Source organism: Rhinolophus hipposideros (genome assembly GCF_964194185.1).
Source record: "Rhinolophus hipposideros genome assembly, chromosome: 23".
NCBI classification, from domain to species: domain Eukaryota; kingdom Metazoa; phylum Chordata; class Mammalia; order Chiroptera; family Rhinolophidae; genus Rhinolophus; species Rhinolophus hipposideros.
The window spans coordinates 44,614,810-44,632,663 of NC_138069.1; the positions used below are offsets into that span (position 1 = coordinate 44,614,810).

The 17,854-nt window shown below is 60.1% G+C and overlaps 1 protein-coding gene across 5 annotated transcripts in view; it reads right to left on the bottom strand.

Annotated features, from left to right (window-relative positions):
- Window positions 1–1,672: 1,672 nt before the first annotated feature.
- The window catches only part of ELFN1 (extracellular leucine rich repeat and fibronectin type III domain containing 1), a 60,082-nt gene continuing 43,900 nt past the window's right edge, over window positions 1,673–17,854 (bottom strand). For all 5 annotated transcript variants that reach the window (XM_081035921.1, XM_081035918.1, XM_081035919.1 and 2 more), the window contains one exon: window positions 1,673–5,489. In XM_081035921.1, coding sequence (XP_080892047.1) covers window positions 2,751–5,204 — 2,454 coding nt within the window. In that variant the 5' untranslated portion in view covers window positions 5,205–5,489 and the 3' untranslated portion in view covers window positions 1,673–2,750. The remainder of the gene's footprint in view (window positions 5,490–17,854) is intronic.

The following is a 17,854-nucleotide window of genomic DNA, read 5'->3' on the forward strand; positions in this document are numbered from 1 at the left end:
GCCATCCTCCCTCACTGTGGGTTCCCCTTTTCAGACCAGCCTCCACGCCCAGGAAGCCTTCCAGGCTCCTCCTTCCCCAGCCACACTGAGCTGGGCCCCCTGCCTCTGCACTGAGTACCCTGCTGGCCCTGGAGCTCCTTGATGGGGGGCAAGGCAGGCCCCTCGCTGCGCTCCGTGTGGTGATTGGCACAGAGTCCTGCACAGCAGGTACTTAACGCATGTGCACGTCTTCTGAATGTCCACTCCTGTCACCTCCACTGTGACCTCCTTCAAGCAAGGGCACAGTGAGATGTGTGTGTGTCCCCAGGACTGGCCTGGGGCTGGACAGCTAGCGTCACCTCTGTCCAACCCTGGGCATCAGGGAGGCTGGGCTCTGGAACTGTCCTCTTGCCACTCAGAGCCCCACTCCCTACCCCGTGCCCCCCTCCAGGTCTTTGCCTCTCGCCTCAAACCCCTGCTTGGCGGCAGCATTCTCAGCGTGTCCCTCGCACACACCTGGCCTGTCTGGCTGGTTGCCCCGTTTACCTTGGGCAAAACCTCTACCCCAGGCTCCTTGTTCTCCAATTCCCTATAAATAGCCAACTCTGTCTCCTCAGTGACAAGGAGCAGCTGAGGCAGCCCGGCCCTGCTTCCGTCCCACGGCCAGGACGACGGCCAAGTTCCTGTGTAACCTTGGGCGAGGGAGGCCCCTCTCTGGGCCTCCACACGCCAGCCCAGTAGGCTGCCCCACCCCTGGCCCCCTGCTGAGTCAGGCTGGGCCACCCCGTCCTCTCCTGGTGACTCCCCAGACCCTGAGAACCTGCCATCATCTTTGTTCCTGTTTAGTGTCTCTCAGGGCTCCCTATGGCGTCTGGGGTTCAGTTGCAGCCCCCACTCATGCTTTACTAGGTCTTTGTCAGAAATTTAGATTGGGAAGGGCTTTGCCCTGGATGGAGGGGGTGGGGTGGAGGCCTTTAGGAGGGGAAAGGGAGGGGCCACCCGGCCAGGTAGATGTTGGGGCAGGAGGGCCAGAGTGAGGTGCCCTCCCCCACCAGGAGAAGGCAGGTCTGCAGGACCCAAGGCTCAGGCTGGGCACAGGGCCCCAACCTTGCTGACAGGTGGACAAGGGGGCCCAAAAATGACACCTTATCCTCAAAGCGTTGCTCTGGCAGCGGCTCCTGAGGGCAGGACGAGAGGGGCCATGGCTCAGGGGGCACGAAGAGGAAAGGGACTTCCTCTAGGCTGGTGCAGGGGCGTGGTCTGTGGAGAGCCCTGGCGTAGGTGCCCTCAAACCGCTAGCTCACTGTGACTTGGGACATACCAGGCTGGGCAGGGGATGGTGCGCGGGGCCGAGAGGCTGGCTCAGGGCTCCAGCGTCCCAGGGCCTGCGGTACGGGGCTCTCATGGCACTTTCCCTGCAGGTGGGGCTCCAGCCATCACAGGAGACCACCCCTCCAACACCCCCTCCAGCCCTCTCCAGCTCACCTCTTCACACGTGACCCATGCCATCCACACCCCATCACCTCTGCTGCCCACAGGCCCACTCCCCGCCTGGTCCTGTGCATACACACCTGGTCACACACACAGACACACATGCCACAGGGACGACCAGGCCCCCACACTCCTCTCACACTCCCAGTCACCCCTCCCTCAGCTCCTTCCTGACCTGTCCACACTGCTTCTCAAAGCCGCTGGACATTCTCCAACCCTGTGTTGGCTCCCCACCTCTCACACGGGCTCTCGTGTACCTCCTGCCTGAGGTCACTTCTGTTCTCTCGGGACGGGAGTTCAATGGTGACCCACGTGTAACCTGAACCCACCCCAAGGCTCACATCAATAAAACCACCCCCTTAATGGACACTAGAGAAACCCCAAATCCCTAAATCCCACAGTAAAAACCTAGTACAAACAAGTGTTTGGGTTTTTTTCCTATGCAGAAATTTTTTTTAGTAGACATAGCCTTTTTTCTCTTTCTCATTTTACAGCAAACATTGCAAATATAGAAATACTTTGTCTGTACAGTAGGACGACAACAGCGTAACATGGGGACTGGGCTGCGTCTCACACTCTCCGCCCTGTCCCCCAGCCCTGTCCCCCAGCCCTGTCCCCCAGCCACCCCCAGCCGTCCACAGGCACAATCCAGCCCCTCGAGTCCCCCAGGGCTCCAGGACCTGCCATGCCACTCAGCCGCCTGCATTCACTCTTCCTCTCTGTGGTGGCCTCCAGAGGTGGCAATGAAGACACGGACTGAACAGAGTCCACAAAAACCACGGACGGAGGAGACCATGCGAGGAGCCAGGTGGCCACACTCCCCACGTCGGGTGTTTTATGTCTTAATTTTTAAGAGAACTTTACTTTTGTTATTTAAAAAAAAAAAAAAAAGGAAGAAAATAGAGAGGAAAAGAAAGGAGACAGAAGAATCAAAATAGGAAAGATACTGGGAAAAAAAATTCCCCTCCCCCACCCCATCCCTAAGACACAGTTTTCCCAAGTCCCGTGTGCGTGTGCGTATGCGTGTGCACAGTGTGTGTGGCGGGTCGCTCACACCGGTGAGAAGGTCTCAGGGCAGGTCCGTGCACGTGGCCACGGTCCATTTACTGTCAGTGTCTGCGCCCCCTCCCCGCTCTCTCCGTGGGGCTCCAGGCTCCACAACGCTGCCGTCTGTGTGTGTGTGTGTGTGTGTGTGAGGCAGGTGACAGTCTCTGGGCTACGCAGAGCTGCAGTGGGCCTGTGTCCTTCTTGGGCCGGTGGGCGCGTCGAGTGCCGGGGGCTCAGGACTTGTGCTGCGCCGACACGCCCTTCCAGTAGTCCAGGATGTCGTGCAGGTCCTCACCTTTGGCGAACTGGACCTTCCTGCGCAGCGCGTGGCCGGCGGCCAAGAACTCCTCACGGTCCCTGTGCCGCCGGCGGCTGGGGCGGAGGCGCTCCCAGATGCTGTGGGGGGCCCTGCAGCTGTGCTCGGGGCTGGAGGCGTAGCTCAGGTGCTGGTACTGCGGGGACAGCTGCGAGTAGGCCAGGTCACGGGGCCGCGGCCGGGTCAGCGGCTCCAGGATGGACGCTTTGCGGCCGCCCAGGCCTTCGTGGGGAGGGGGCACCTGGGGTGCGGGCGGCTCGGCCGTGTGGGAACCAGGGTACGAGTGCCGGTGCTCGCCGTACTGGCGGCTCTTCTCGGCCTCGGCCCGCAGCACAGCGGCTGCGGGTGTCACAGTGAGGATGGCGTCGGCCGCGGGTGAGCTCTTCTCGATGTACTTAGCCTCGGTGGCCGCGACCTTGAGCACACCGGCCTCGGCACGGAAGGCCCTGGGGCTGCGCGTGGAGCTGCTGGACGAGGTGCTGGCGCGAGGAGGCCCCGGGGCTGCCTCCACGCTGTGGTGCCGCTGCAGGCCATGGCTGAAGGTGTCCTTGTACACGGGCGACAGGAAGCCGTGCTTGCCGGCCAGCGGCTCGGACAGCAGCAGCAGCTGCGGCTCGGCCGTGGACACCGCGCCCGACTTGCCGCCCTGGAAGGCGGTGGACTCGGACTTGAGCGCGTCAATGCAGTTGTTGATGATCTGGTTGACCTTGTCCACCTCCTTGGCGATGGTGGAGATCTCGGCCACCGAGCCCTGGCTGTCGGGGCCCGGCCGGCCCGCCTCGCAGTCCCTGCGCTCTGCCGGCTCCCCGGTGCGCACCTCCATGTAGGGGCCTTTGCTGGCCTTGGGCGTCTCGCTCTCCACCAGCTTGTATGGCTCTACGTCGCTGGCGGCCGCCGGCAGGTACGGGATGCGGGTCACAGTGTCGTGGCCGAGCAGTGGGCCCTGGGACAGTGGGGCCAGGCCGGGCGCCTCCAGCTCCGGCCCGTACTTGAGCTCGATGATGGTCTTCTTGAGGCTGCTGGCCGCGGCCGCCTTCTTGTGCTTCTCCTCCTGGCGCCTGCGCTTGCGCAGACAGTAGTAGACGGCGCCCAGCACCAGCACCATGCCGAAGAGACAGCCCAGGATGGTCATGATGTAGTGGGTGGCCGTGGAGGGGCTGGGCACGGGGCCCGGCGGGCTGGGTGGCTTGGGCAGGCAGATGGTGAGGCAGGTGTGGTTATGGTGCAGCCCGGAGCTGGTGGACACCACGCAGTAGGTGTAGTTGGTGAGCGTGTAGAGGTTGGTCAGGCGGATGTCCTCCTGGGGCTTGGTCAGCCTGGACACGGTGGACGACTTACTGTTATTGAAATGCTCCAGTGTGTACATGCGGTTGAATGGGCTGGGCAGCTGCACCGTGATGGTGGCCGAGTTCTGGGTCAGCTGCTTGACCCTGATGAGGGGCCGTGCCTCGGCCTGGGTGGCCAGTGTGGGCAGGGCCACCAGCGGGGTGGTGCCGTCGCCGGAGAAGCACTCGTCTGCGGTGCAGGGGGCCTCGCTGGGCTCCGGCGGCGTGGGCGGCACGCGGCCCGGTGGCGACCGCTCTGGCACCAGGTGGGGCTCGGCCGCGTCCGCGCCATCGGTACACACAGACTGCAGTGTGCTGAGAACGCTGCGCTGGCCGAGCCGGCCCTGGCCCAGCAGGAAGTAGCCGGAGTAGTGTGGCGGCGACTCGCACTGCACGCGGTCGTAGGTGTGTGTGGCGTTGCTGAAGGCCGCCAGCCAGCGCAGGAAGCCCAGGAGCTCGCAGGAGCAGTAGAAGGGGTTGCTGTACAGCTCGCAGGCCGACAGGCGCGCCAGGCCTGCAAAGGTGGCGCTGTGCAGCCGCTGGATGCGGTTCATGGACAGGTCCACGTTGACGATGTTGGGGCACTCCCAGAAGGCACCGGGCGTGACCACCTCGATGAGGTTGGCCTGCAGGTACAGGTACTCCAGCTTGCCCAGGCCGCGCAGCACACCCTCCGTCAGGTTGCGCAGCCGGTTGTAGCCCAGCTGTAGCACCTGCAGGTTGAACTGGCCCGAGAAGGCGCCGTCCTCGATGTAGGCGATCTCGTTCTTGGTCAGGTTCAGGTACGTGAGGTTCCCAAAGCGGCTGAGTGCGGCGTGCTGCACGCTGCGGATGCGGTTCTCGTTCAGCCGCAGGTCCACGATGGTGCTGTTGATCTGCTGCGGGATGGCCTCGTACGGCGGCTGGTTCTGGCTGCAGATGGCCAGCCACACGAAGCCCTTGTCGCCCTCGATCAGCCAGCAGTCACCGCGGGCCAGGCCGCCAGCGTGCAGCAGGGCGGCTGCCGTCACACACACCCACAGCACCGCCCCCGGGCCCCCGGCCATGGGGACTGCCCTCGCAGGAGGCCGCACTCAGCCTGCCAGGGACACCGGGTGGGGGGCTGGGCGGCAGCCCCCGGAGGGAAGGAGGGTCGGGAGAGGAGGGTGCCCACACGCTCAGGGGTGTCCTGTCCCAAACTGCATGGTCGCACAGCGCAAGAGCTGGGAGGGAACACGCCCCTCACTGCCAGCCGCTTCTCGTCGTCTGCCCACTGCGTGCTGCCACCACCATGGCCTCCTTGCCCATCGGCCCGGGCGTCCGGACAGCTCCACCCTGCACCTCCAGCTCACCTGCAGCAAGACAAAGGAGAGAGCCGGTCAGGAGGTGGCTGGGCGTCCCCAGGCCCCAGGGTCAAGTGTGAGCCTGCACACAGCTGAGATGGGAGGCCTCGTAAAACCTGAAGCCACACAGCTGGCGAGTGACCAGACGCTTTGCCCTGCCGCCAGAAGGGCCGGTCATCTGTCCCCAGAGGGCCAGGCCACAGCACTGTGGCCGCCTGCAGGGGGCGCTCTGAGCTCCCCTCAGTGACTCGCAGGACACCAGTCAGGCATCGAGGACAGCCGGGGCCTGGGCTGAGCTGTCCTGGGGCGTGGCCTGGGCACACCGGGCCACTCTGGGCTTCAGTTTCCCCAGGCGGCCAGCTGGATAGTCCCTGCAGCTTTCCACCTGGGCAGGGGACCCGGAGGCTGCCTCACCCCACGTCGGCAGTCCTGGCAGCAAGGCCTGGGGGGGGGCTCTGCCAGGCTCCCCGCGGGCTCCCCAGGCTCAGATAAGGACCTGACCCTCCCCCCTCCCACCTCTGACCCCCTCTCCCCCTCCTGCCTGAACGGTGACTTGATTGTCAGAGTGCCTGGCCCTCGGCCCCTCCGTGCCCCCTTGCCTGCACACAAACAGAGGATGGCACTGTGGGGCGCACGCAGGCAGGGGCCAGGCTGCGTTTAGGGAGATGTGCCTGCACCCACCTGTGGGCTTCTGCTTCTCCAGGGCCCACACCCGGCAGGAGGACCCCTGTCTGCGGGCATCACTGCTTGGCTGCGTATTTCTCCCGCAGGACAGACGAATGGGTGTGTGTTTGCTTGTTAGTATTTGGATTTACAGTGGCCTCTGTAACCGCTGTGGCCTGGCGGGCGGCCAGCTGGGTGCATTTCACTGATATTGACGTTTGCAACTAGTCTGCACTGAGGCGGCTTAAATTAGGAGAAAGACGTATGATGGGAAATGGATTTTCCCCCTTGGAAACTTCATAAAGAACGGTTTTGATCTGGCGCCTAGGGCAGAGCCTGTTTCTGGTTTAAAGAGAGGGGAGAGATCAGATGGGCTGGGGGCTGGGGAGAGGCCCTGGGGGCCATGGCGGAACCCACCCCAGGCGTGGCTGGGGTTGCTGTGTGACAGTCAAGACTGGCTCTGTGGGCGCCGTCAGAAATGGCTCTGGGGGCAGGGCGAGTAGGCGTGGGTTTTCTTCCCAAAGGAGGGAGCCTGCTAAATGGAAGCTGGGGTCCCTGTATGGTCTGGCTTGTGACATAAAATCGACAATCCCATGGGGGTGTTCTGGGCTCATCTCTGTCACCATCTCAAAGTACCTGCTTGCTGCCCATCCACCCAGGACAACGTGGCAACTGCTGTGATTTATGTCGCCTGGGGCGCCTGAGAGAACTCGAGCCCTCCCTCACCCTGCTGGGCAATGTGCAGGGAACATGGTGCCATCCGTGGGGCTGAAGGGCTGGCTCCTGCCCCAGCCCCCAGAAGGGGTACAGGGGGCCCCCCCCGTCCAGAAAGTGTGGCACCTCAGTAATGCTGACCATAATCACCTCTAATCTCTTGCTCAAAATAACCCAAAGTCAAGCTAAGGAGGATTACAGGCCTAAAGAACCCTTATCACAGGCAGGCCCTGGCAGGAGGGGGATGGGCGCCAGGGCTCCCCAGCCCTCCCCACCCCCACGCCCAGGGCCCCTCCATGCAGTGGTGGCCGCTGAGCCGCTGCTGGGCTGGCCCAGGGCCCGAGAGCTCACGGGCTCCGGCTGAGTACCTGTGGGCTTCCATGCTCATGGGTGCCCACACGTGTGCTGGGGCTGCCTGCGTGCACAAGGGGTGTGTCTATCCACACGTGTGGCACATGTCAGCATGTATGGGTGAACATGTATGGGTCCAGCCAGGCCCTCCTGTGGCCACCACGGGTCCCCCCACCAGTGTGACAGGCTAGGAATCTGTGCTTCTGTCTTGGCACCTTGTGAGTGGCCAGTGGTTCTGGGGACAGTCTCACCTCCACTGTACCACCCCCAACACACACACACACATACACTCTGGAGCTTCCTCCACCTGCCTGGCTGGTGTGGTGAGGGGGCCGGGTGGGGTTGTCACGCTCTCTGGTGGGGTTCTGCTCTCACCTGGGTGCCTCACACCTGCCCCGTAAGCCAGGCCTGTGACAGGGTGTCCTCCCAGCCTCCTGGCCTCAGGTGGAGGGATCTGCATGGGCGCTCACCTGCCCCCACGGGTCCCCTGGCCCCACACTTCAGAGAGACCCAGGCTGGGCCACATCAGGGCACCACCTCCAAGGACCCCACCACTCGGAAGCCCCGTTCCCCACGCCCACCCATGAAACTGCTGTGATGGTGCCGACTGTCTGTGTGTCCAACAGGGCAGCCACTGGTCACATGCAGCTGCCAGGTGCTGGGAATGCAGAGAACAGCTGCTGGACTGGACATTCCAGAACCTTCTGTAAAAATAACACATTGAGCTGAACACCCTGCAGCCGCTGCCCACCTCCACCCCTCACTTTACCTTTCTCTCTCAGCCTCTGCAGCGCAGCTGCCCTCACCCACGCCCTCTGAGCCTGCGCCTACCAAGGTCACTGGGGACCTGTCCTTCCAGCTCCAAGGGCACACTCCATCTTGCTCAGCCTCGCAGCAGCATTTGGCCTTGCTGCTCAAACACTTCCTGCTTTGGGTCTCCGAGCCACCACCCTCTCCTGTCCCAATTTCCCTCATAGTCTGCTGTCCCCGGTGGGACCCTCTTCCTCAGCCCAAACTCTAACTATCCCTCCCTGGGCATCAGCCAGGACACAGGTCCTCTGCTTTCTCATCTGTGAGGTGGGACTTAAGGTGCTTCCTCCCTGAGGCGTGTGGCTCACTAACACTTGATTTCTTTTTGCATTTTGTCAGGCCCATAAGAGCTGTCACCGCCCTCTGCAAAGACATAAAATGCCCATGTGGCCTCCCACCCCTCTCAGCGTTGGGCCACACCCGCTGGATTAGAAATGCATGTTTGATGTCCTCACTTTGCAAAGCACGGTGTCCCAGGTGGACAGACCTCTCTTGCACACACTGCCCTGGCCGCCCAGCAGCAGCTCAGAGCTCGCGGGGCAGGCCACGCCCTCCAGTACCCTCTGGACACCAGACTCCAGCCAGCGTCTGCCACCCCCTCGTTCACTGGCTCACAACAGCCCCTCAAGCTCACATGACAATGACCCTACTTCTTAGAGGACAAGAGTGAGGCCCAGCCTGACTACATTGCAAGGAGGATGCCAATTCTGTTTTTGGCTCTGACAGGAACTAGATGCATGGTCTGTTTCCTCATCTTTAAAATGGGGCCACTTCCCTACCTAGCAGGTTGGATGCGGGCCCAGTTGCGGCTGGTGAGGCAGACGGCATGCCAGAGCACACTGCAGGCGCCCAGCTCCAGCAGCACCCTAAGTGGTCGGGTTGGTGTGTGCACACCCAAGGCCAGCCTGTGTGTGTGCACCTCTGTGTGTGTGCACAGCGGGGCTGTGTACACGTGTCCACATACTCACTCAAAAGTGTGTGCTTGTTCAAGCATGTGTCTGTGTGCACAACCTGTGTCTCAGCACATGTCGGTGAGCCGCTGGAAATAGCCCTGGGAGAGGGGCCGTGGCAGGGCCCAGGAAGGGAGCTGGATTCCTGGCTACCACGCGAGTCGTGACAAACAAGTCACCTCCAGAGCCATCAGGTCATTAAGTCTCCCCACAGCCCTACAAGGTAGGAGGGACATGGGACAGCCACCATGCTGTCCATGGCCCACATGAGAAGCCCAAGGCCCCGCGAGTGAAGGGACTTGCCACAAGGTCCCTCACTACGCAGGTCGGATGAACCCACCTGGGCCTCTCACCTGCTGACTCAACAGCTACCTATCAGAAGTCTGCTTCGCACCCACTGACGATGAGCTGCAGCTAGGTGCCCAGGGAGGGTTAGCGCCTTCCCGAGCCTGCAGGGAGGGGCGGCCGCTCACTGGGCCTCTGTTCCAGGACAGCCCTGCCTCCCAAGGTCCCTGGTATCCACTGGAATGTCCCTGATGGAACTGGCTGCCATTTAAAGGCACCTGGTGGGGAGACGGAGGGAACGGTTAAGAGGACCCTGCGTGCAAAGCAAACCTGCCTTTCCTAAAGACGCACTCCCGCCAGGACAGCGGACTCACTTAGACACACGCACGGGACCAGCGGGCCACCAGCCACCCGCCTTGCTCTCTGAGGCTGGGCAGTGGCAGAGCCCTGTGAGTTCATGTCCTCCACAGCCAGGAGTTTTGCCAGGGACCTGGGATGGTGAGGCCCCCACAGACCAGTGGGGGCCAGAGGTCGTCCCCACGTCCCTCCTCCAGCTCTCGGTCCCTGCCTGTAACACGTAGGGGCTGAGCAGACACCACCAAGGGTCTCCTGGCTGAGACGTCTGGGGCCTCGTGTCTCCCTGCCCAGAGCCCCCCACACCCCGTGCATGTCCTGACCCCGTGCATACTTCCCACTGCAGAGAGCACCTCTCGCTCCGGGGACGATGGGGATGGAGCGCGTGAGGCTGGCACCAAGTTCCTTCTGTCACATCAACTCTGCAGCCTGTGTCGCCGCTAATGAAATAAAGAAATATGGTGGTTCCAGGCTTTTAAACTTCTTATGACTGGATTTGCATAATTGTCACAGCCATGCTGGGACAGGAACGCATCTGTCTAAAAATACTGCTCCTCTCCTCGATCATGGAGCCCAGACCCGAGGCCAGGGCTTCTGTGGATGGCGTGGGCTCTCCACGTCCACAGGAACATGGGCCTCGGCCGAGGGCCAGGTTGGGAGGCGCGGGCTGGAAAGTTGTAGATAACTTTCCACCGTCCCAGTGTTTGGCCAATAGGATCATTCTTACTGCCAGCACCTGCCTGGCTCTGCCACAGAGCCCACGGGGCCGTGATGGACAAGCTGGGCGCTCGGGCCACAAAGCAGACAGCACAACGCGACCTGACCCGGACCAGCCAGAGCAGCCGTGGGGAGGGCCTGCCCCCTGAGGGGCCACGCACATCTCAGGCTTTCTGTTCCTAGGCCAGGACTGAGTGCGGGCACTGCCATTCTCTGGCTGTGTGACCTTGGGCAAGTCACTTAACTTGTCTGAGCCTGTTCCTTCTCTGCCAGGCTTACGGTGAGGACTATACAATGGTTATCTGAAGCTTCTGGCACCTGGCCTGGACCAGACACGCCCTGTCGACACCCATTTCCTTCTCCAGCTGCTCCCTGGCGTCCCGTGGATGGGAGAGGGGTGCGTGGGTGTACGCAGCAGGCCTGTGGCATGCTCCCTGGTGCCCACATGGGGGGCCCAGGGAGGGCTGTCCCCAGGTCCTCACCCACTAGGACCTGCTGTCTCCTTCCCGTTCTCTCCCTAGTTACCCAAGGAGGCTGGCACAGGCTCCCAGCTCTGCTGGCTCAGCAGGATTCTTGGGACTCAGCCATAGGGTCGGGCCTGGCCAGCCCCCAACCTCCGCCAGCCCTGGGAGGCATTAGGCGTAGGAACCATGGCCTGCACCGTTCCCCCCACCCCACAGGAAGTGGAGGTCGCAGGGCGTGGAAGGACAGGGCTTGGGAAGGGTACTACGTGCCTGACACACCTGCCAGTGACCACGGGCATTCCACGGCCTCAGGGGCCTTGCCCTGCCTACCCAGAGGCTGCCATGAGCCGGACGTGTGCAAACAGAGGTGACCTCTCATTTCCTCCGGAAGCCCACACACACGTGCCTACTGTCTGCAGAGCCCCTTCTCCAAAGTCAGGAAGTCAGGTGCCTGTGTTACCCCAGTTAGACGACGGGGAAAGGAGGCCCCGACAGGGAAAGGGTTTTGCACGGGAGACAGTCAGTGTTTGCCCCGCCTGAGTCCATGGAAAACGGCGTTATGATCCATCAAGCAGATCCAGAAAAGGGCAGATTCCGGCCCCCCCAAATGCGGGGGGGCCCGAGCTGCAGCCCAGAGCCGTGCACCCCCAGTCCTGGCCTGATACGGCCGCGGCTAAGGGCAGGGCTGGGGGCGGGGGTCCTGCGTGCACCCGGGGATGACGTGGGCTCGCTGCTCTACCCTCCTCCGCCTCCCTCCAGGCCCAAAGCTCCAGGCTGAGGAGTTAATTAGGAGCCCAAACACTTAATGGTCTGTTATGCTTCCACTGGGCATCTTCTTAAATTAAAAAACATGATGTACAGCATCGTTGGAGGGAGAAATCACTTTGCAATGGTTTCCTGCTCCAGCGCTGAGAGGGACGTGGGGAAAAGGGTGGCTGGCTGGCCTCCAGGGACCAGGGACGACGCACGACACTCTTCAGGATCACCAGTCCACCCTGCCATCGCGAAGAGTGCCATCTAAGCCAGGTAAGGGTCTAGGTGACCCAAACACACCTGGCATTGTTCCCATCACACCCTCACAACCCTGGCAGCTGGGAAGCTCTATCTTTAGTGTGACCTGAATCTCTCCAGTTGTTTGGAGGGATGGCTGATTTGACTAGAGGCAGATTGCCTCGTTTGGCTCTTCCTAGTAGAACCCTGACCTCCAAGAGCCTCCACCTCTGGGAAGCCCCTTCCGATCCCCCTTCATAGCTGTGACGCTGGCCCGGCGCCAGGACAGGACCTGGTCCTTGGCCCCTGGAGGGCCCTCTGGGGACGCCGGGACACAGCTCCTCCCTCGTCCCCCACTCGCAGGGTCCACTCACGCAGACGCAGTGACCGCTGCCAACCCCAGCACCGGTCAGGCCTTTGCAAGCGCAGCTCCTGCCTCACGTCACCCTCACTGTGACCATTCAATCAGCACACTTTCTGGCCGTAGTAATTGTGCTAAAGAGTTTGGGCATGGTTTTCAAGCGGAGGTGATAAATTAGCAATTAGCCCTCAAACATGACATTAATAAGGGAAATAAAACAGCAGGCAAAGTCCAGTCTGAGAAGTATGAGGGACGCCCGGGGGCTGGACAAGGTCGGGACTCATCCACCACACCCACAGTGGGGTGTGCCTGGGGGGCCACCACTGGGGGGGGGCTCCAACACAAGGCGGAAGACAGCCCAGCACGGTCCCCTAGGCAACCAGGTGTTTCCATGTCAGATACGCGGCTCTGTCCTGTGTGTTCTGGAGAGTCTGTCACGGCGCTAGGAATCCCTTCCTGCCACCTCGGGTTCTCTCGGCTCCCGGAATGTTTGCTATTCCCACAGAGAAAAGGCACGAGGGCAGTCAGATCCCAGGAGGCCCCTCTGTCACCAATCCCCTCACACACCAAGTGATCCCCCAGGACACCTGTTGGGCTGTGGCTGCCCAGGACACTGGTGTCCCAGGGGCAAAGGAGCCTTGTCTGGGCCCCTCCGAGCTGTGAGAACCAAAACCTGTCCTGCCTGACCTGGTCCACTGTGGCCTCGAGCTGGCCTCTCAGGAAGGGGGCTCCTGGAGGAAGCCAGCCCTTCAGCCAGGCCTGGGCCCAAGACTCTCGCTACTGTGGGCGTCATCTAACCAATGCATCCCTGCCACCCCCACCCCCACAGCGTCCACTGCTGTGCAGCTTGGCAGACCCAGCCCCCTACACAAGACTCTATCTGCCTCTATCCCCTGGTGTTTTCAGGTTTGAATTCTGACATTTAACCCTCAATCAGCCTGGAAAGTATTTCACTGGTATAAAGAAGGATCCAGATTGATTTCAGCCCCCGACAGGCAGCACCCTGCCCTGACACCACATACTGAATAATTTGGTCCCTCACATTCGTGTGGGATGTTCTTGCCCCACCCACAGGGCACGTCGGGTCACGCCTGGCCCCTCCTTCCCCTGCAGCCCCACAGGGCCCCCCAATGCCCTCAAGAGAGTCCATATCTTCAAGGGCCAGCCAGACCTTGGTGACAGTCCCTGCCTGTCCCCCACCTTGCCTAGGAGGCGATGGTCAACCTGTATTTCTTGCATTTTCTCTACGATACTCGTCCCTCCACCTGGAACACCCACCCCTCCCACCATCCCAATCCCCCTGATTAGGCTGCTGTCTCGTCCCTGGGCTGCAAAGGTCGGGCTCCCTGCCTCTCCATCAGAGTCCGAGGACAGACGGAAAGCTCCTGGCAAGCAGGGCCGGAGCCCGTACGTCCTTTCTAGGCACGGAAAGGAAACGGATGTGACTGAATTCATGAAAGTCCTCCATCCACAGACGCCTATAAAGGGGGGCGACCTCAGGTCATGGTTTTCCTGGGACAGTCTCCAGTTACGCTCGGTGTCCCAGGATAATTACTAATAGACCCCCTTTCACTCGCACCCTTCCTGTTGGAGCGATAACTTGTTGTCACCAAGGGGTGGCTCTGTATGGGACTATCGTGTCCCACTGAAAACCCCTCCCCTCTCTCCTGCCACCAAATCAGCACTGTTTAAATCCTTGGAACTGTGACATGCTTCCTCCAGGAGGAAAGATGAGTCCTTAGAATGACTTCATCCCGCTCCTGGAAACGCACGGCCGGGGTGTGACAGGGCTGTGTCACTCCTATAAATTAACTTCGGAAGAAGCTTCAGGTTCATCATATTCCAACATAGCCCATTCCTGTGTTCTTTTACATCTCTTGGGAAAACTTACACAGTTCTTCATAATGATCCTATATTTTTCTTGTAAATTTATTCCTGGGAATTCTGTGAGGTATTTTTTGTTGCCATTGTGAGTGGGGACTGTTTATTTCATTATGTTTTCCAACTGGTTGTTGCTGGTACAGATGAAAATTATTGATCTTTATGTTTGTTTTATATCCAACCCAGGACCTTCACTGAGGTCTCATATTAAATTATTTTTTCAGTTGGTTCTCGAGTTTCTGAGGTCTCATATCACATCCCTGGCAAATAACTACAATTTTTCCCTGTAAACATTCCATTTAATTCTGTTTCATGTCTTATTGCTATGTCCAGAATTTCTGGACAGTGATAAAGGGCACTGTTGGGTTTTTTTTAATATAAAAGTCTTTGAATAGGAATCATTAAAAATCTCATCATTTAGAATGGTGCTGGCTGCTGAATTGAGACACAGATTCTTTACTGTGATACAGTATTTTTTCAGTTCTATTTTTAGCAGTTACTTTAAAACCAGAAACTGGCATTGGATTTTATCACACACCTTTTGTCATTTATGACCATGGCAGTATGTCTGACCTGCCAATACTACGTATTATGTTAATAGATTTCTCTAATATTAAGCCACCTTTGAATTCTCTCTATAAATCCTACATAATCATGGCAGATTATCTCTCTAATATTTGTGGAATTGGATTTGCTTGTGTCTTATTGAGGATTTTTGATCCAGCATTCCTGGGCAAGATTCGCGTGGGGTTTCATTTCCTAAGCTGCCTTTGCAGAGTTTGGGGGCTGGGGCCATTCTCACTTCCTCAGGGTCAAGAACTGCTTGGGTGGAGGTCTCCTGGCTGCATGAGCTCAGGCCCCCAAGGCCATGTGCTCTGGATGCCATGAAGGAAATGTGTCCTGCTTCATCTCCTGCGCATTCCAGATTTCCGTGATTCAGGGTCAGTTCAGAATAGGCATCTCTGCCAGGGAAACTTGCAACAGCTCAGATGGCACCTCACGTGGCGAGTCCTGGCCCTGGGGGGATGGGTGATGCAGGTCGGCTGGCCCCAGGGGGGGCTGCTCGGGGCCTTGGAGGGAGACCCCAGCTCCCTCGGCAAGATCGGCAAGATCGGGATAGTGAGAGCACCCCTGGGGCCACCTCGCAGGGCCTTCTGCTCTAGGTTCCAAGCCATCCATGTATGGAAAGATGGATGTCACAGTGGGGTGGGCATGGGGCACACAGAGGAAACAAAATGAGTAAAAGCACAGACCCTCTCAGAACGACCATCCGGAGGAGAAAACAGCACTCACACAAAAGTGATGAGGCTTCCGGCAGGGGCTGCTACAGCAGACAGTATTTGCAAAAGATGGCTGCAACTTCACCTTCCACTGCTCATGTGCAATGGGACCCTCAGCCTCTTCCACCAAGACATGGGTCTGTCCCTGCGCCCCTTGAATCTGGGCATCCCTGGGCCACTTTGGCCGGCAGCACTGGCAAAGAGAAGCTGTGTGCCCCTGGGCACAGCCCTGTTCAGCCTGGCCGCCCACTTCCTGTTTTGGAAGCAGCGGCCACCTAAGAAAAGCAACACCACTTGCTAGGGAAGCCAGACCACCTTCCCTGTAGGTTCACCAAGGGGTTTGCATAAGAAAATGCACGCACTGCGGTGCTCTGTGTGGTGTTCCCTGCAGCACCTGTGCTGTGAGGGGCTGCTGTTGTAAGGATCCCGGAGCAGGGGGCGAGGGGAGGGTCTGAAGTGCGGCCTGCCTGGGGAGCCTGGGAGTTGAGGAGGCGTCTTTCTTGGGGGGACATGCACTGCACCCAGGCTGAGCAGGGCCCAGTGCCACCCACAGCTGCCCCTCTGCTCGCTGGGGCCAGCTCTGTAAGTCCTCCTCATCTCTCAGAGTCTATAAAAAATCAATCTAATAGCACAGCAAACATTAATTATAGCTGAAAGGCCAAAACGGGATTGATCTGGAAGAGGCTGGTCTCCTGTTAGTCACCAAGACACTTCGGGAGAGGACAGGCAGGGGCCAGTGTGGTGGCTGGGGGGCGGCACGGAGCCAGTGGGGTGGGGTGCCCCAGTCTCACCCCTGCTCAGTGAGCCTGTCCCCCAGCATGAGGCTGGGGCAGCAGAACCTGGAGGCCCCTGGGGTCTGGGTCCCGCCCCGTCTCTGACTAGCCACTTGGCCAAAACAGGGAGCGTGCAAAGCGTGGGGCTTCCTCCTGAGGCTAGGTGGGGCGGACTTGGCCAGGCCCCTGGGCTCTCATGCCCCAGGAGTGGAGAAGGAGCTCCAGCCGGACAGATGGAATCAGGGAAGGGACTGGGGCGGCTGAGCTGAATGGGGCCATGAACTGAAGGCCCCGTCAGGCCCGGGGAGCCAGCCTGTGGCAGCCAGGACCTTCTGAGGGGGCCTGAGGCCACTGCTGAATGTCCCCAGGCCGTTAGCCCCCCTCCCTGCCCCTTGCATGGAAACATGGAAGAGCAAAGGGAGAACTCAGCCTGGTCACTTGGCCCTTGGAAAGTCTGAGACTAAGGAGATACCCCCGCCAGAATAGAAGTGCTCATCCCCATCATTCCCAGCTCCCCTGGGAGGGAGACGCTGGCTGGCAGCCCTGGGGACCCACACCTCCATCTGAGCCCTGACACCTGTGACGACAGCCCCCCTCCTACGGCCATCCGTCCACTGACTCAGTCACTCAGATTTACTGTCTATGCTACAAGAAGAGGACACAGCCACTGTCCTCCTGGGTCAGAGAGGCCGGAAGAGAACATGAACTGCCGGATGACCCTGGACCTCCATTCCGTCACTGGCTGCCATGCCTCCTGGGTCTCCTGTCTGTAAAATGACGCCGGTGACTAAGTAAATGACTCGTGGAAAGAACCAACTATAGTTCCTGGCTCAACAAATGTGTGGCATGCACAGAGGAGCACGAGATGTGTTGTGAGTATGAGCAGACACTGCCCGTGGGGAGGAGGGCACCCTGGAGAGGGCATCACAGCGGGTCCCAGGGCCTGTCGCTGCTCACAGGCGGCCTGTCCCTCGTGAGTGGGACACACTGTCCCCTTAACATCATCCCTTCCACAGACCATCTCCTGGTCTGCGTTCAGGAGAGGGTAAGAGAAAAGGGCCACGGGGGACCCTCCTGGGCTACAAGATCCCCTTGGATGCCCAGGCCCCCTCTGCAGCAGTCCCTCCAGCCCAAATGGCCAAGACCAGGGGTCCTGGACAGCCCTGGGCAGCCTGCCTGTGGGAGGGGACCGGAAGCTGCTCTGAGAAAGGAGCTCCCATGTCCCCCTGCCACTGTTCTAAGCACCACCTCTCTCCTGGCCTCTCGAGGGCCACGGGCAGTGAGACTGGAAGGGAAGTCACCCAGCCGGGGCTGTGTGCCCTCTGCTCGACACAGGCCCTGGTGCCCTTGGGTCCCCATCCCAGAGCCATGGCAACACAGCTTCCGCTGGGGGCCAGCATTTTGCCGCCTGAGACCTACTGGGAGGAAGTGTGAGTGTGTGACTGCGTGTGAGTGTGTGTGTATGTGTCCCGAGGTGGGGGAGGTTGCTCCTCGGCCGTGGGTCTGCCCTTGCCCTCCCCACTCGGCACTGCACACACGAGTATCTGGTTATCACTTCAAGGCAGGCAAGAGTCGGACGGCGGAGAAGCTGGAAGACGTTCAATTTTCGGTGGAAGTGACAGCACTGGAAGCTGCCTAAGTGGGTTTGAGGACGCGCCTCTCGTGATCCATGTTTCCTTACCCACTGACAATAACACAGGAGGCGTCCTGCGTGTGGCCGCCCCCACCGCCCACCGCCTCTCTGGGTCTCGGTCCATCTGTCCCTCTGAGACCACACCCGG